At 34.6% G+C, this 20,272-nt stretch overlaps 1 protein-coding gene across 7 annotated transcripts in view; it reads left to right on the top strand.

Annotated features, from left to right (window-relative positions):
• The window catches only part of KLHL13 (kelch like family member 13), a 181,297-nt gene that overhangs the window by 85,547 nt on the left and 75,478 nt on the right, over window positions 1-20,272 (top strand). For 3 of the 7 annotated variants that reach the window (XM_079123376.1, XM_079123384.1, XM_079123377.1), the window contains one exon: window positions 19,720-19,785. The exons of 3 other annotated variants lie outside the window; for them this stretch is intronic. In XM_079123376.1, coding sequence (XP_078979502.1) covers window positions 19,720-19,785 — 66 coding nt within the window. Of the gene's footprint in view, window positions 1-15,717; window positions 18,023-19,719; window positions 19,786-20,272 lie in introns of those variants that run through there. One more of the 7 variants, XM_079123378.1, reaches the window with a different exon arrangement.

Raw genomic sequence — 20,272 nt, forward strand, 5'->3', positions numbered from 1 at the left:
TGAAGGAGAACGTACATGAATATGAGCTTTTGATCCCATACTCCCATCCATTTCCCCTTGAGGGTAGTTCATTTACCTCCTTGATCCTCCTGTAGAATAGGCAGAATGCAATACTAAGTTTAGAGTTTGAAAAACACTTTTTTTTTTCCTGGTCCTGACTTTCCAGCTAACAGTGGCAATTTATTTAATCTGCGACCAGTTTCTTTTCTTTGTTTTTCAAGACAGAAATACTTTCTTTCTCCTGTTTTGAAAACTAATGAGATGATATGCTTGAATCACTTTGTTCTCCCTGGAAGGTGGACCCTGAATAAATTCAAGTTGATTTTTTGAAAGGAGTTGAAAGCAGAATTAAGGATGTTTGTTTTTCTAAGAATCCATTTGGTTCCACAAATAACACACTACATTTTTTTAGAGATAGAGCGTAGAGACAATAGTCAACCTGCTTACATGGGCATTAAGAAGAATTTGATATGCAAAGATGAGAATTTCTGCCCATTATAGATGATTGTTTAATATTTTATATATATAAAATATATAGAAATTTGAAAATGTAGAAAAGAAAATGATATACCACTCCATCTACTCTAATGTAGGCCATTTCTTATGTTGGTATATTTCCTTTCACCCAGTTTTCTAAGTATATATTTATCTAATTTTAAAATTTTAATTTTATTCTTACTTTAATCAACAAATAATACTTGTGTATTTGTATAGGGTACAATGTGAAATTTTGATATTCATCTACATTTTGGAATGATTAAATCAAGCTAATTAACAAATCTGTCAACTTACATACTTACATGTTTGTGGTGAAATCATTTAAAATCTACTCTTTCAGCAATTTTGAATTACACCATGTGTTGTTATTTATTATGGTCACCATTCCATACGACATAAAGCTTAGTGAAAGCTTATTCTTACTGTCTAACTGAAATTTTGTACACTTTGATTACCACCTTCCCTTTTTTCCCTCATCCTCCAGGCTCACCCCAGTCATTGGGAAACACCATTTTATTCTCTATGAGTTCTGCTTTTTATACTCCATGCATGAGTAAGGTCATGTGGTATTTTATTTCACTGAACTGTGCATGTATTTAATATAGCCATTATAGTGCATGTACAATTTTGTATGTTTCTTCAATAATGAATTGTTGTTAATCCTTTTGGTATTAATAGTCTTCCTAATCATCATCTAATGAAAAAAAAAAACATTTCCTTCTTTTACATCCAATCTGTGTTCATACTAGAAAATTCAGAAAATATGAAAACAGAAATATTTCTAATAACACCACTCAAGTTTAACTACTTTAAAAATATAATCACATTTCATTCAGTCTTTTTTTTTCTTTTTTTAATAATGCAAAATTTGACTCAAATATTTTTGTATCATGCTTTTCTCTTAAGAATAGTATAATCTTAACTTTTCCACTTATAGAGCAAAAATTTAAACAATAAATTTAAAAAGTAAATTGTAAGTACATGGATATTACTTTCATTTTTTATTAATGCATTATAATTATACATGATATTAGTGTTGATTTTGACATAATTATACAAGCATGGACTGTAATTTGCTCCAATTCAGTCACTAGTATTTCCCCTTTCCCTCCCCATTTCCTTTCCTCTACTCTACAGAAGGTCTTTCTTCTATTTATTTAAAGATTTAAAAAAATTTTTAAAATTTAGTAAATACACAAAAGAAATACAAGAAAATACAATTTATATAAAATATCACCAATGAAGAATTTCCTAATATTAGTTAACATTTTGATCTATATTTATATAAAATGTCTGTGTGTAAAGTTGTTTTTTACAAAAATGGACTTACATTATACATATTGTTTTAGCATTTTCTGCTTAATATATCATGGATATCTTTCTGGATCCCCATTCCTCTTAAGTACCATTCTATGTGATAATATAGAAAATGTGCTTATAAAACGCTTCAAACACTATCTGGAACATAATAAGCAGTCAAATGCTATTTGCTTTTTGTCATTTCTGTTTCATTAGCCTTATTATAAGTGTGAAATCTGTGTTGCCATTTTCTTATTTGTAACAATTACTTTGAAATAATCTCAATTATATAGAAAATATGTAAGATTAGTACATAGAACATTTCTTTTGCTTAAGTCATTTATGAGTAAGTTGCTAGTATAGTGCCTTTCAGCCTAAAATTCTCTAGTGTATATAAATGAGAATATTCTCTTTAGATAACCTCAATTCCACCATCAAATTCAGGAAATTACCATTAATAAATTACTAAACTCTGATCAAAGCTCATTCTATTTTTTCTCAATTATCCCAAAACTCTTCTTGATAACAAAAAGTTCCAGTTTAGGATCCTATATTGCATTTAATTGTAATGTCTCTTTAGTTATCTTCCATTTGGGACACTTCTCAACATCTCCTTAACTTTCATGACCTTGACACTTTTGAAGGCTGCAGGCCAGTTATTTTGTAGAATGTCTCTCCGATTGTTAGCCGTGATGGTCCATCATGATCATATTTGGATTTTGTTTCTTCAGGAATTGCACAGGTTCCCTGTTCTTCTCATTCCATCCTGTCATTTGGCACCTGATTTTTATTTGTCCCATACTAATGATAACTTGTTTAAGGTGGTATTGGTCAGATTTCTCCATGTTAATATGACTTTTTGTTCTCTTTCTAGTTAGTGTTATGGACTGGGGATGTAGCTCAGTTGGTAGGGTGTTTGCCTTGCATGCACAAGGCCCTGGGTTCAATCCCCAGCACCACAAAAAAAAAAATCATTGTCTAGTTAGCATTATTCCTAGGTAAGTAAGGAGTACTTTGGAAATATAGAAATGTCTTATTCCTCACCAAACTTTCAATATTTAATTTATTTATTTCTATTAGCCTCATTCAAAGAGTTATAATGTTCTTTATTTTGATGCCAAATGCTCTGAGATTTGGCTGGTAGGAGCCCTTTTGAATTGGTTTCTGTGTCCTTTCAACATATATCTATTACATCTGAATTCTTTTGATACTTCTTCTGCTTCATCCACAGAATCAGCCACCCTGCTTCCCTTTAGCGGAGTGGTATCTGGAATCAAAATCGGTGTGCTACAAGTACTCGTTGCTATATTGCTGCTCCTAAGCCCTTTTGGTGGAAGAGTTAGGAAACATATACATGTACATAAGTATGTCTGTATTTCTATATGTTTACATATGAAAGACCATGAGTTCTTATCAATACATCAAGTTCTAATTCAAGACATTGGGGTTCATTCTAGTTTTTCTTTTTTCATGTTTTTACTCCTTAATAACTAACATTAAAAATATGCCTCCCATTATTTGACCAATTCCTATGTAGCTCAACAATGCTCTGTTAATACACCCTTGCACTCCCCCTTGCTGAATACCCTCCTTACCCTGGGCCTCCAAAAGTCCATGCCTGGCTGCAGCTGCCAGCTCCCTGAATGAATACCCTCCTCATTATTTTTTCAGGCTTCAACTTACTGTGTCAGGCCTCCATTGATGCTATCTTCCTGCAATGATAACTTTCTTATTCTCACAAGTCCTGCAAAAGGCCTCCCCCAGTCCTCCTCCTGGGGCACATCTGCTTTGCTTGACCCCAGGAACAGGATTTTGACTGAATTGTTCAGGAAAGGGACTGAAAAGAACAGTTTCTATCCTTTGACTTTTAAGTCGATGTTACCTTTTTCCTTACCACCATGATTTTTAATGATTACTACTCTTCTATTGGATGTTCTGTTATCTCACATATTCTTGTTGTGGTTTTATAAATAGTGATTTCCTGCAGGCAGCATCCACATTTTTTCATTATAATTTGTGGGATTTTTGCTTGTCAATTTGAGTGCTGTTCAGACTAACATTAACTAGCTTGCTGAGCATGGTGGACTGCACACCTGTAGTCCCAGCTACTCAGAAGGCCAAGGAGGGTGGATCGCTTGAGTCCAGAATTTTGAGGTCAGCCTGTATAGCATAGTGAGATCTCATCTCAAACAACAAACAAATAAAAATTACAAAAATCTAACACTAGTTTATTCATTAATTATTATTGCTGGTTTAGTTTCTACCAAATTATATTATAGAAATAAGGTCTTAGTAAATGAGGCAGCTGGTACTAAAATGAGTTTTCAGATAATTTTAGCATTATTTGAAGACTTGCTTCTTCTTTCTCAATAATCATTTTTGAATGAAGGTAATTTAAAAATCTATTGCATAGTAACCTGTTCTGGTTATTTGAAACTAGGAATATGAGTTTAAAAAGTCTGAGGTCCTTCACATGTCATAGAAAGCACTTCACTGGACTCCCAAACCACCTTTTTGCCACTTCTCATTTGATTACTGTACCACATCATTTAGCCTCCCTCAAAGGTGCCATATTCTTTTGTATTTCTGCAATAATGCTGTGTTCCCCAACGCATAGGTACCAAACAATGAAGGGAAAAAAGAGTATTTGATATTTAATGAGCACCAGATTTCTCATCACCAAAGAAATTAGATCTTTATTGGACTTCCTTACAACGAATTCACAGTTTAGAACTATTTACATTTTGAAATACATGTGAGGGAGACACCATAGCTTTTTTTTGTAATTAGGCCTCTGGTTTAATCAGACCCTCCTCTGTGCCTTTGATCTTGCTGGACATTAGCACTGTGAACCCTGCCTTCAACCAAATTCACATGATATTCCATCCCATAGTATTTGATTGCACATTTATCACAACACTTAGCACTTGTGTATTATTTTTTAATAGTCTCTCCTGACTAGACCATGAATGAAATCCATGAGGAAAATTAAATGTTCTTATCTAGCCATTCATTTCCTGCAGCTAGCCTAGTGACTTATGCCATGTAGAAACTCATTAAATGTTGTCAAACTGAATAATTTATTGTCTTGTTTATAGATGCAGCTGGTGGCCCTTATAGCAGAGATTTAATGATTTCTCTTAAACTGTAGGACACTTGATTCATTAGTATCTGCTAGAATAGAATTTGACATGTGAGGGTAGTCCAGTTTGCTAATACCTCAAACTGTTCAGAGAATAGGCAGTGTAGAAATAAATAATCCAGAAAAGCCATAAGACTCTTACGCAAAAAGATAGTTTGCTGGTGATTTTTTTCCCCTCCATCTTGCTTAGTATTCTGACAAGCAGGAAACATTTTTTGATTTCCTAGCTTTATCTGTATACATATTCATGTTCATTCATTTGCACTATTTTTTTTTTAAATCAGAGAACTTTCTCAGATCAGGCCCAGCATTATAAGCACTTCCAATTTTTTATGTTACTGATAATTTAAGGAAAAAATTAAAATTCTATTGTTGATAGATTCCATATGATCACTGGTTCTTTTGCTGTATAAATATAATTTATCCATGTCCTGCAGGAGCCACAGAATGGCTTAATTCATTCCTGCCCTATAGAAACTTGGTTCATACTATAAAAGAAGTTCCAAAGGTCATTTTTTAAATGTGGAGCCATCTGAGTAGGACATTTTTCAATGTCTGTGATTCTCATATGCTAGTTAATATTGTCTGCAGTGAAATACGAAAAACAATTTGATTTTTCCCCAGAAAGCTAAATTTTATTGCTTGTAAAGGATCATCCTTTAGTCTATGATTGTCCTTCATATTTATTGAAGATTTAATCACATTTTGCCCTTTCTTTTAATGAAACATTCATGACCAGGACTGTGAATCTCTACCCTTATTATGTGAAATATTCAAGACAACATATGTTTCAGAATTTAGGTTCATTTTGGATTTTAGAAAGGTAATAAAGTCCATATATCCTATATTACATAACAGCCACAGCAGGGTCTGAGAGGACACCCCCTAATCAATTACAGTAATGTTTCTACAGTGAAACATAAGAATATTTATACTGCATGAGAGAATAAGCCTGTGGATAGTCTCATGTCAGTTCAGGTCAGGCTTTACTGCCAGATGAGTTTGCGTTAGTTAAGATGTTGGTGCCAAATGAGTTACAGGCAAGAAAGAAATGGCACATTTGATTTCCAAATGTTTGGATTTTGAAATAGTGGATAAGGGGTTGCCTTTTAAAATGTTCTTAGTTTGCAAAATAAAGTTGGCTACCCTGCACAGAACCCCGAGATGTTTTTGAAATTTCACTGGTCCACAAAATCTAAAAGCATGGGAAAACCTCCTTGAAAGATATTGAAGTGAATATAACTTTACTTTTATACTCACCCCTAGTCAATAATAATGTCCCTTTTATTTTGTTTGCAAGGAAATACATTGTCAGTTATAATCTTTGAATGTTGCAAGATTCCCAAACATGCTTTTTAATTGAAGTAAATCAAATTTATCTTGTGTCAGTTTTCGGAGATTTGGAACAGGATAGTTGCAGTGTAAACACCCATCCACAATGCTCACTGATAGGTTAGGATTCTCTGATAGGGAACTTTCTCTGAAAGGTCTTCTTGGTTGTATTCATTTAGCCAAATAGAATAGTGAACATAATACTGGAGGTTGGTCTGTGTTGGAGAAGGGCACTGCCAAATAGCTATGTGAATTTAGGTTAACTTTGCCATTTGTAGTTTATGTTCTTCATCAAACAGGGCTAATAGTTCCCACGTCACAACTATAAAATGAGTTAGCAGTCATTTTAAGAAGAGGGTCACTTTAACATATCGAATGGCTATTTTGAGGAATAACTTATATAGTATGAAGCAATAGAATCAAAATAACATAAATACACAATCCTTATCCTAGCAAATTTGTCCAGAAAGTAGATTTGGTAAACAGGTGTTTGACTTTAGCTAGACTATAATGTGACTCCTGCTTAAAAACAGTATTTCTCTATTAACCATTATGTCAATTATTTATTTATGGTGCTCCAACTTCCAAATCACCCTTTTTTCCTGCTTTCCAAAATGTACCTAAACCCATTAAATATTTTGTTTCCTTAACCCTGATGTTCTATCAGTAGAGAATGCTGGAATGGCATGTCAGGAAGGAAGGGTTTTTCTTCTAGATTACTGTGTGTTCTCTTAGCAGGGCATTCTTGGGTATCTTCACTAGTATTAACTTCTTTACCCAGTGGTCAATATCTTCTCCTGCTGCCCATGGACACAGTTTTTATAGCAGAGTGCTTCTATTAGGACACTTTCAAGGAGGTACATTTGAATCAGGTTCCAAATAGGGGGTTTCTGGCAAATTCCAGTGAATGAGCACCCCAGCAGTTTTCTGCCCCTTATTCAGCTATAACTATGCCCTTTACAGTAAGGTTGGATATCAGCCCTGGGTAGAAGGTACTTGCTTGGGAATTCCATCTAGCCCCTAGGGGTGGTGGTTGCTCCAGATATCTGGATTCTTGAGTTTTAAAAAAAAATTCTTTTCACTTATTACTAGCCAATTTGTAAATACTCCAATTCCCTGTTATTCCAGTTCCCTGTCATAGTTAATTTCTTATGTGCAACTCCCAGTTCAAATTACTGTGTGGTTTCTCTCTCCTGATTAGGCCCAGTTAAAGATCTCTATGAGCCACCATGTTTCACTTGTAAAACTATTTTTAAGGAATGACACTATTTTTAAGGAATGACACTATGCCAATAGTTGAGCAAAATTAAGATAATACATTTCAAATAACCTTTAGGGAAATGTCTTAAAATCCCATAAAGTCAAGTAGTTCTTCTTCCATGTGAGGAAGAACTGTGAGCTTCCTCACATGAGGATAGCGTGTGATCTCTGCCTTAGTGTGGGATCTCTGTGCACCTGTGTATTTGTCTCTCTTCTCTGTCTCTGTATCCTATACCTTCACCACCTTCACTAACTTCACTTTTAGTTTTCAGTATTCACCTGTATTGCTCTTTATATACTTAGTTTGGAATCCTAGCTTTGCCGTTTGCAAGCTATTACTTGATCTCAATTTCCTTTTTGGTAAGGTAGAGATATAAAACAGAATAAATTAATTATATCAAGGTCATTAAAGTGCTTTGTCATTACTTGGGCATCATATAAAATCAGGTGATATTACTTGTGTTTGTTAATTTTTTCTCTTCTATGTGTTTAAATTTCAGATTACTCATTAAACCATTTCAGAAATGTATTCTGTAGACAAAATTAAACTTAGGTATTTAAACACACTAAACTACACTAATACACTGTAGATGACAACCCTGTTCATTAATGGCATTGAACTGGCAGAGGACAGTTGGACATACTGGTACATACTGAGTGTTCAATAAATATAATCTGGGTAGATAAAAAGTAGGGAGGAAAGGAAAGAGAGAGACCCTAGCCTCTGGGCTTAGGTCCCTTAAATCTCTTCTCCATCCCTCACCTAGCATTCTAAAATGAAATGCAAAAACTAATACCTTACAAAATCTGCAGTGTGGGAACTGAGAGGAAATGAATTTGGAAGATCTTTGGGGAATGATGGAAATTTTCTAAAACTATTGTGGTGTTGGTTGTACAACTCTGTAAATTTACTAAAAACCATTGAATTATATACTTTTGCTAGGTAAATTTTTTGATATGTAAGTTATAACCCAATAAAGACACTTAAAAATTCAAATTGCATTTTATTTTAAAAGATTTGAGGTGCCTTGAAAGGTGCTTATAACTTAGTAAAACAGATTTTATGTATGCGTATATATAATTATTAGATGAGGCTGAATGTGCTGGTGCTAAAATAGGGGAATGAAACAGGGTACAGCAGACCGGACAATTAGAACTTAATCCAGAAGATTCATGAGTTCCAAGGTGAGTCAGCTGATCTTGCAGGATCTAAGTTGCTATTTGTTAAATGGCTCTGGCACAAATGGATCTGGTGCTAGGCAGTTTACATATATTATCATATTTAACCTTTACATTTATTTCTGTAATCTTTTTTTTTTTTTTTTTTTTTTTTTGGTACCAGGGATTGAACCCAGGGGTGCTTAACCACTGAGCCACATTCCTCAGCCCTTTTAAAAATATTTTATTTAGGGATAGGGTCTCTCTGAGTTGCTCAGAACCTTGATAATTTGCTGAGTCTGGCTTTGCACTCTTGATCCTCCTGTGCCACTGGGATCACAGGTGTGCACCACCACACCTGGCTATGTGTATTCTTAAATTATTTTATTATGTCTTTGACTGATATTCTGAATACTTAGTTTGAGGACAGGCTTATATACAGATGTTTTGTTCTTTAATTGAACCTCACCCCCAGTTAATTGTGTGAGCCAGTGACAGTAAGTAAAATCTTCAGATAGAAAATTCTGTTTTTATGCAACTTCTTATGCATATCCTATTTTTGTATACATTAATGGAAACTTGCATTTGGAAACAATGGTTAAATATGTTTTACCTCAGAACTAGGGTAAATAGAAGGATGGTATGATAATCTCCATATTAAAAAAGGAAAACCATTTGTTCACCAATTGATTGGGTGTATAACATTCTAGGGGATGACATTCTTGGTTGCATATAGTAATAAATATAGCATGCTATTTAAATTAGAGATGATTACTCTTCAAACACAAAGTATCCTATGAAATCACAGGATGAGTGCATCTCCCAGTGGAAGATGTTGCAAAGTGCAAGTGATTGTGAGCCCTCCCTAAGGTACTTGTCTTTACAACTTGGATTCTTAAAAGATGCTCCCCAAAGACACTTAACTTTTCTCTTTGGAAGTTAAGCGGAATGGGACTTCATATTTATTAGAAAACTTCATTCAGTTTCAAATTTTTGTGAAGAGTCCATACTTTTTCCATTTGGAGATGAGGTGGAACTTGCCTCTTCCTTTGGGAATAAAATGTGTGAGGATAGCATGTGCAGTTTTAAAAAATAGCCCCACTTAGGTCAGCATTTTCTGAAGTGTGGTACGCATACTACTAGAAGTAGACAAACAAACGCAATTTGAATAGATTTGCTACTTCTTTTAATGCTTATTAGAAAAAAAAATGCCTGATTGAACCATACTTATCATTACATGGATATTATTGCTGACCTTAAGACTAGAGTAGTTAACAATGAAGTGATGAATATTACTGATGCAGTGCTCAGGTATGCCCGAGAAAGTGTTGCTGAATTTTTTTAGGGATACAATAAAATCCTACTTTCAGAAAATGGTAATAATTAAATATACAACATAGTTACAGTACTCATAATTGTGAATTGGAATCAGACCTGTGCTCTCTTTTTTTTTTCCCTGTATTATTGTTCAAGTCAACATGGGACAATAGGTAAAAATGGAATTTTTAAAATATAAAGGTACATTCTGTGAGGGAAATGTTAATACAAGGGAATGATTTTGATGAAATCAGTTATGTATCTTTGGATAGCTATGAAGATCAAATTTAGTAATTTTCTGGATTTTCTACTACTGTTATAGAGGGACCAACTGTAAAGAAAACAATTATTCCAAAAATATGCTAACAATTATTTGAAAGTTGTTTTTTCATAATCATGTTGAGAATGAACCTATTTCCTTGTATATCATAGGTTTATGGACACACATTCTTGTGTGATTCTTTTTAACCCCAAGTGTTGTTTTGAAACACACAAACACATAAAGAATACTGCACAAAAAATATAAAAGAGGTTCCTCAAAAATTTCAACATAGAATTAATCATATGATCTAGAAATTCCATTCCTAGATATATACCCAAAAGAATTGAAAATTGATATTGAAACAAATCTACACCTATGTAGAACTGTGTACTAGGGTAGCACTATTCACAACAGCCAAAGGGTAGACAGGGGAGAATGGGGATCAATTGCTTAATGGGTATGGGTTTTTTCTTCGGGTGATGAAAATGTTTTGCAACAAGGTAGAAGGCATGATTCCACAATCTGAATGCACTAAATGCCCTGAATTGAATTGTTCACTTAAAAACTATCAATTTTATGTCATGAGAATTTCACCTCAATAAAAAAATGCAGAGACCTATTCCATAGTGTGGTACATGCAATGAATAGGATGATGTTAGGTTATGCACAAGCATTACTTGTTATAGGAATTACATATCTATTTTATGATTTTCTTTTTATAGTGAATTATATTAATTTTCCACTTGCAGTAATATACATTTTCCTTTTAAGATAAATGTTAAGTTTAAAGGGATTAATGTAAAAGAAAAAATAATAAAGGTGTCACTGAGATGACAAATGAAGACAATTCAGAGATGACTGAAAAAATAGAAACTTCAAGAAACACTCTATTCTATGTTCAAGCCAATTAATTTTTAATGAGAACATATTGGGTACTAGTTGTTGTTCACCAAAGTTGAACAAATTTGTTTCTTGCCATCAGGGCTTTTATCTAATAAAGGTGATACACCACGTTTGTAAGTAATTTTAGAAAGACGCTAAATATGCCAAATGCTCAAACAGACTGAGGTCAAGACAGGAACCTGTTTGGTTACCAGTGCCATTCAAGAAAATGCTATTATATATAGAGAGAAAATGAGCCAAAGTCAAAGAAGCCCAACTTAGTTTAGACATTGTTGGTTGGTAGAAGGGATATTAATGGGACATCATTTTACTGAGAAATTTGCCTTTGAAGTTAGAGATGAGGAGCAGCAGTAATAAATGCACAAGCAATGTATTTAAGTTCTATGTACTGTACTCCTTTCTGCCTGTATTTTTTTCTCTCTCAGTAACCTGACACTTATCTGGGGCTCCCCCTTTCCCTATCACCCTCACATTTGAAGATAATATGCTAAAGGACTTAAGAATGTGGACTCTGGAGCTAGATTGCCTTGGTTCAAATTCCAGTTCCATTAGTTATATGTTATATAAACTTAGTCACATCACTTGATTTTACTATCTTAGTTTTCCCTCTTGTAAAATGAGAATATTATTATCTACATTACATAGTTGCACTAAGGATTAAGTAAGTCAAATGATTAAGTGGATAAAGCATTTATTTTTATTGTGATTGCTGGGGATCAAACCCAAGTTCTTGTGTATGATAGGTAAATGCTTCACCACTGAGCTACACCCCAGCCTTGGTAAAGCATTTTTAACATTGCTTTGCACTTAGTAAATGATCAACAAATGATAGCCATTATCATCATCTTTGGTCAATTAGTCTTGTACATTCTATCTCCTAAAAACTTTTTTGAATGTCCCCCAATACCACTGCCTTAGTTTAAGACCTCATGTAGAAGCAGTTGCAATTGTATGCTAACTAGTCTTGCTTCTCCCCACCCCAAGTCAGAGGGCTAACAACTTCCTGATACACTTTTGCTTAGTCTCATACACTCAGCTCTTTGAAACTTTCCCTGATCTCCTATCCTAGCCCAGTTAGAGCTATCCACTGGCATTTATGTCACCTCAAGCATTCCCCAATTATAGCACATCTCATGGTCCTATGACTACTTGTTGATCCTTAGGCTGTGAAACCTTGAAAGCTGCTGGTACAAAGTAGGTACTTATTGAATACTTGAGTAGATGAATGAATGCTTTCTGCCTGTAGACTGTTGGCTCACTGTCTGTATTTGGAAAGTTAAGGTGAACACATCAAAGAATAAATAACTATGAACATTGTGTGGTAAGTGCTCTAAGACTTCAGGAAAAAAGGGCATTTGGTGAGTGTTGGGGTAATCTCATTCAGCTTCAAAAAGGTAGAGCTTGATTTGGAACTTAAGAAAAAGCAGAACCCGGGTAAAAAGAAGGGCAGCCACAATCTCTGCAAGGGAGATATTTTATGAGTACAATGAATGGTAACAGAAAAAAAATGTAATGTTTCCAAAACAGAAGACATCAGTCTAAGTAGGGTGTTTGTGTGGGGGTTACATGTTGAAAATTACAAGTAGTTCCCAACCAATAAACAGTGTATGTTCTAAGGATTATTTACAAATTATTTAGACTTTATAGATCATATACAAGATAATGAGATTTCTGAACCCAGTCCAAGATACCATAATTAACCTACTTAAGGAGTCAATGTAGCTCATGGACAGCACTAATCTGAGCTCAAGGGCCTGGAGAAGCTGAGGGTCAGAAAAGGTGTGGTGGATTTGGGATAAGAAGATAGAGTGGTAGAGGAAAAACGAGCTTTGTCTTGATTTGCCTCTGACCCTTTCTACGCCCTTTTTACATGTCAGTTTCTCGGTTCTACAGCTCAATTTCTCTCTCTCTCAAGACTTCTTTGCTGCTAACTTACTTGAGAAAAGCACCACAGCTAAGGATGCTAGGTCTCCCCTCCAGCCTGCCCCACTCCTTCAGGGTAACCGCTCTTTGCTATTTGAAGAGACTTGATTGAACTCATTCAGGACAATGTGTGAATAACTGATAGCTACCTCATTCTGGCAGCTGTACTTATCATCATTTTAACAGCCTTCTTGTTAGCTCAAATGAACCTGTAATTGCTGGAACTTCTGGCAGTAGTACAGAGCAAACAATGGGGTGGGATAAGCATTGCAGAAAGAGGGAGTTCCACTGTGTAAGATATTTTGAGGAGGGAAACCTTGGCTAAGTGCTTTGCTTAATTTCCCTTTCTTCTTCACCTCCATCCCCCAAATTGTTCTTGTGTATTCTTCTCCACAGATTTACTATAAGTTGCACGTAATTTTTTATAATAGCTTCATGACAGTTTGGGGTAAGTATTGTTATTCATTTGTGCACAAATCTGGTACCCCCTGTAATGGAAAATAGGGTTGAATAGAAAGGTAGGGGCTATAGTTGAGGGGCCCTTGAAAGTGGAGCCTACAAAATATATCTACACAAATAAGGAGTCAGAGAAGTTTTTATGAATAGAAGATTGAGTTGATGAAAGCAATAAAGAAGGCAAAATTTATTCTTAATTTTGGTTTAGAAATGGTGGGGGTGTCAGCCTGAATCTTGGCTTGTGATTGGTTACCAAATCCTATTTGTACACGCTGTTTTTCATTGCCCTGGGGCTTTTTTCTTAAAATGTTAATGTCTGTTTCCTTTGCCATCTGACTGTTCTCTGTGGCTTGGGAACCAGTCTTCCTTTAGGATTAAGGCGTTTTGAGGCTTTTCACGATTCTTGTATTCCCAACTAGCCCAGATGACCTTATATACTGTTTCTATATTTCAAAATTCAAATCCAATTAGTGAAACACCAAGACCACATCGTAAGATCACATTTTTCTTTTTGGTGAAAGTCTCCAGCCCTTCCAACTGTCCCCAGAACACAGCAGAGACAGCAGTTAATGATCTGCATCTGTTAGCCCTCACAGCTGCAGGAGCTTCTGCCCTCCTCCCCAACCTATGCATGTTAAACCAGTTTGCAAATAGACTTTTCCCCTTGAGAAGCCCTGTTGTCTCTTTTCTTTATAATGTTCATTATGTTAATATCCTTGATATTTCTATCCTGCCAGTCTGTAGAAAGGATGAGGCAAGAAAATGGGAAGATAGAGATTTGAGACACTTTCTTAAGCCTAAATTATAATTCTCTAATTGGAACTGAATTCATAGTCTTTAATCAAATACATATATTTTCCTGCATTTTGAAAGTTAAGGGTCTTGTTAACATTAGACCCTCTTGCATCTTATTTGCATACTTTACTCTTGACAGCTCACCATACCATTTGTGATACTGGTATTGGTGAAGTGCAGTGACTTGCTTGGTCGAATTTGCTATTTTGTTTTCTTGCTCCATCTAATGGAGAAGTTATTGTCAAAATTGGATTTTGTGGTTTAGTCTTTCATCATCAGTGGTTGCAACCATAATTTAATAAGACCTAACAATCCAAAGAATACGCTTTCATCTTTTTAAATTTCCAGTCTGTAGAAATGACTAGTTTTAGGAGATTCTGTTTCATTTTACAATATTAACTGGCCTAGCTGGTGACAAATCAGTGGAATGCATTTTTCACATTCTAGCATTACCAATACTATTTTGACTTAGAAAATTAATTACTGGCATTTCCTTTTATTTCCTATCTAAGTGTTTGCCTTGCTCAGTTCAGTTCAGCAGTCACTTACTGAGTAGGTCATACCACCTTCACCCTTCTGTCATTAAGTTGTTGTATATCTACCTACTATGCTGGGCACCCTGCCAGGCACACACAGCCTCCATCATGCAAACATCAAGTGGAATCATTTAACATATTGTTGGCAATTGTAATCTTTTATTTATTTCTTATGATTCACATCTTAGTTTTGCAAAATAAGGCATTTCTTTTTAAATTATCATCAGAAAAGTGTGCTTAGGCATGGAGGATGGAAGAACCTATCTCTGCTGCCTTGATTTCACCAAAATTGTCTCCTATTGGGTTATTATGTGATAGGCACTGAGTTAGGTATCATGAATACATAAGAAAGACCCAATCTTAGCTTGCTCAGGAATTTATAGTGTAGGGAGGCATAGAAACAGTTATAATTTAAATAGAAAGGAGCTATAATATTTAGGAGGATACAAAACTCAACACCTGAGTCTGCTAAGGGGTGTGTGGGAAGATTTCATGGAAGGAGGTATGCTTGGTTGAAAAGGAGAGCAGAAAATTCCAAGTTGAAGCATATGAAAAACCAATGAAGCATGAGAGAGTATGGCATGTTTGGGGTCTATGCCAAGAAATTGCTGACTGATAGATAAATGGGAATCCTGTGAATTGGCATTGAGAAGGTATTCCTGCACAGATATAGGTTGATCATTCTGCAATTTTTGTCATATAGTTAATCTATAGTTTCTATGAGAAGTTTTCTGGCCCTCCCTTCCTTGAGCCATTTATTTTCCCATGATTAATGTGTGAAGAATTATTTGTGTGTGTGAGGAAGGAGGAAGGGTATGTTTAGGAGCCATATTTGTAGTTTATCCATAAAATAAATAGTATAATACAGTGGTGACTAATGAACACTGAATTGGGTGTCAGGGGTCCTGGATTCTTGTTTTCCAGCTTTCTCAGGAGATGTCACCTGAGCCAAATCATTTAACAACTTTGCTTTTCCATTAGTGAAATGGGAATATCAACACCTGCATTGCCTACCTCAGGATCAGGTTAAAAATGAAAATGAGACACTTAAAAATAAAGAGGCATTATAAAAATCTTTTATTTGAAATTCTGTTGGTTGAGTTTAAACTGACATTAAAAACAAGTAAAATATTTTGAGAGTATTGGGGTGGAAAATTAGATTGAAAAATAATTATCAAATTGAAATATTTTACTTCTTCATTAACCTCATATATCTGCCTTTATGTCTTTGGGGCTTAATTTAGCTTATTTTCATGTTTTTAAGGCTAGCATGATAAAAAATTTAAGCATCCCTGTGTTCTAGCATGTATATCCTAGACCCTTTCAGATTCCCACAATAATTATTAAATAGTAATTTAAGATTTATGTAAGTAAATGATGAGTTGGTATATTTTATAGTAAACTTGATAATTAATAACTATTAAGTTGTTTGAATTACTCTCAATCATTTGTGGTGCTAGGTAGTTGTATGATTTGAGTTTTGTTCCATTTTGGATATTAGAGGGTTCTGATCCATTCACTAAGGACTGGGAGGTTATATAACCCTGGACTTCTGCCTGCTTTGCCAGTTTTCCTAGTCCAGTGACAGATTTCTTAGACAATATGTGCTACACATTAGGAATAATGCAAAGTCCTTGTAATGGAGGAAAGTAAAACAAGTGTAGTCAAATTGCCATGGAAGGAATCATAGAAAACAACAGAATTTGAGCTGTATCTAGAAGGGCAGTTTGAATTTAGAAAAGTAGAGGGAGAAAAGATTTCATGCAAGGAGGACCCCTGGAGCAAAGCGAGAATGAACAAAGCAAGCTTGTGCAACAGAGAATGGCAAGTTGTTGTTATGGAATACTGTGTGCAGGAAACTGCAAGAGCATGTGGTGACGTCTAAGTGCTGGACTTAGTTGCTTAATTCTTTGATTGATCCACTCATTAAACAAATGATTTCTCATAGCTCACAGGATAAAATTCAGACTTCTTCACTGCCATGTGTGGCCTTCTGCTGTGTGGTTTCTGCATAATCTTAAAATTTACTCCTTTCAACACTTCCTACCCTATTTCTAGTCATATTGAACTCTTTCCAGTTATATTGAAGATTTTGCTGATCCTTCCAACATGTTGTACTCCCTCAAATCTACGTGGCTCTGCCTAGGGTATTTCTTCTACAGTCTATCTGATGAAATTCTCATTCTTCAGCCTCAGTTGCAGCAGGATTTCGTTGTTCTGCTGTTGCTGTAGAATTGAGCCTGTACTACTAAAGCTTCTGCATCTTATTTTGTGTTGTCGAAGTATATGTCTGTTTCCCTCACTCAACTAGAAGCTTTCTGTGAGCAATGGGTTGTGCCTTATTCACTTTTATAGCCATATTACCAACTATAGTACCTGTAGCTAATTCAACTAATTTTTTTAAATAAAATGTTCATTGAACACTTAGTTTGCATCATGTGTAGTTTCATTTTAAAAGAGTGATCTAGAAGCAATGTAACTGATAGACTGAGATGGAGACTAGGGAGACCAGTTACATATATCTTTTTTGAAGTAGTTTGTTTATAAAAACCAAGGGGGGTTAGATTCCTGGAAAATTGATAAAGAGAAATGATAGGATTAGTGACTGGCTTCTATAAGCAAGAGAGAGGAAAGAGGAAAGATAATAAAGATTCAGTATGGCAAATAGCAGGACAGTGACCCTTGCAAAAAATGATTCCTTTCAGGTAAACACGTTGTTTCCCAAGTCAGATCTTGTGTTAGTAATTTGCCTCACCACATCTCTGCTCTAAAGATAAACACTTCGTTCCTGTTCAGTTTATTGGAACTAAGCTCAAAATTCATGTGGTCCCCATTTTCATATCTGATCTGGAGTTTAGATGTGAAATATAAATAGTTCAAGCACACCGACTACAATTTTCTGTCAAGGGAAGGTGAGCAGTGCATAGGTGTTTGAATGTATAAAGCCTGTTTCTGCTTTTGGGAGCTGCAACTGAAGTGTTATACCAGCCAGATGCACTGGGGTGCGCTACTATGTAGCAGAGCCTAGCTGTGCATCACAGCTCTTAACTTTAAAACTCCAGAGAATTTGATGAGAGAGGGATCCACAAGAACATGACAAATGATGAGAGTTCAAACCTTAAGAGAAAAATGGGCTTATTGGTAAGAGACCTCTCTTTTCCTTTATTTACTGCTGTTACTTATTCATTGAAATAGCAAGCCTGTTATTTTCATATGTGGCTGTGAAGCGGTATACAAAAATCAATTTTACATGTATTGTAGAATTCAGGAGACATATTGGTAACCATGTAAAAATCATAGGGAGCTTGGATAAAGCTTGATTTTTAACAAAATCTCTAAGGAAATTTTATTTTGCTTCAGACTGTGGTGTAGATTTATTTATTTAGCTTAAATGTAATCCAGGTTAAGAAATATATATTTAAAAAGTTAAAATAAAGAACAGTGACTTGTGTAGAAATATATAATTTCACTAAGTTACCAGAAGGTGGCACACCAGATTCTTCTTACATACACAAAGAAAAGGAATAATATTAATAGGAATATAAAATAAGCTGTATTTAAAGATATTTTAATGTATTTCTAAGCAAGGAAATGTTATAATTGTTATTTGCTTGGCAAGGCTTATGCTAGAACATGATAAAATATGAATTTAATTTATTATAGCTTTTAATCATTCAAAAATAATATTTATATTATAGCATTTTAAAAGTAGACTGAAACAATATTGCAGCAAGGAGATGGTATTTAGAATTTATCATTCTAGGAAAGAAAATATTCGCCATTTACCTTTATTCTTTGGAAATCATTAGATGTAAGATAATCTTTTAGGTAAGGTCTTTGTCAAGGTCTTTCTAAAAATGCTATTAAACTCTGACTTTGATTTAGTTATGACTTTAATAATGCAATAACGCTTGTGAGATGACCCAGAAAAAATTGAGACAGGTTATTGAGGAGAAAATGTTAGATGAGGCTAATGTTTACCTTCTAGAAGCTAATAACAACATAAATGAAATAAATGTAAATAAATTATATATTGTGTTAGAGCTTCTCAAACATCTGCCAGCATGCTGTAATTTATTAAGAGAATTGACTGTCGACAGAATATACTGCAGTGCTTCTGTAGTAGTCTCTATTTTTAAAACTGCAATCCTGAGGCTGTACCAGAAGTGTGTCTGTCCAACGTTGCTTTTTTGTGTATTTGCCTAAAGGAGCTAGATAAATGGCAGAACTTCCCCAGCACCAAATCCTCTGGTTAGGCGACAGTACATCTATTTATATGTTTTTATTAATTACAAGCAGTATGAAAATAAGAAAATTGGTAGTGAACGAGCCCAGAAGAACATTAGCCATCTGTTCTCAGAAAGCTTTTAATGTGTGTCATTTGCTTTCAGGTTTTTATGGCAAAGTGGTATATCAGCAAAGAATTGACCTTTAGGCTTAAAAAGCTAGTAAAAGACAAATCACTCCAAGGGTGAATATATGTTTACTGGAGAAGTGTTTCCTTGTGTCCAAATTTGACTAGTTTAGTCTTGTAGATCTGTTGTAAATAAAGATTGCACTTAATGTCAATCTTTATTCCAGAGTTTCTAAAACATTAAGAGAGCATCCAAAAACAAATAGAATCTTATGACTTTCTAGTTAAGCTTTTGAAAAGTTAATTTACATAATTTTAAATTGTTCTGTGTGGCCTTAACTGTTCAGGGTTTATAAATATGACTTGCTAATTTACAGCTAAAATGCTTTCAGGGTATGCTTTGAAAAATTTGAACTAAATACAATGAAGCCACAATTAACCAGATTTTTTTTTTTTTTTTTTTTTTTTTGCACTCCACTTTCAGGAGACGGAGGCAATTGTCTTTAAAACAAGCCGATTTCAAGGATATATTCAAAAAATCAACTTCAGGGTATGTCTAAGGGTCTGCATTTTCGTCTACCTCTTTTTCAATGAGAATTTATTTTTATAAAAGACCCTGAGGAAACTGAAGACATTTAGTTTTCAAGGAAAGTTAAATGATGTCTAGGATTTTGTGTTTATTAAAAAAATTATTAAAAATACCACACATCATTGTATTGTGCTTTATATTTTCCTGTGTGCTTTCACAAACATATGTTAATTTGTCTTTCATAACATTGCTATGAGATGAGCAAGGAAAGTAGCATTTTTCCTGATTTACAGATAAGGAAAGATAACACTAGAGGTCATAAAGCTAATTAGTGACAGAACTGCAACCAGACCCAAGGTGCCTTGCTCTGTCCTCTTGCATTCTTCCTCATGGAAAAAGTTTGAAACAAGTTCTTAGCTTTTAAATTTGTAATACATAATCAACGTAATTTATAGTACATTTTTAAAAATTCCTGTTCCTCACAATTCCCCACTTTTCATCTACTTGT

This window comes from Sciurus vulgaris, assembly GCF_902686455.1.
Source record: "Sciurus vulgaris genome assembly, chromosome: X".
Lineage (NCBI taxonomy): Eukaryota > Metazoa > Chordata > Mammalia > Rodentia > Sciuridae > Sciurus > Sciurus vulgaris.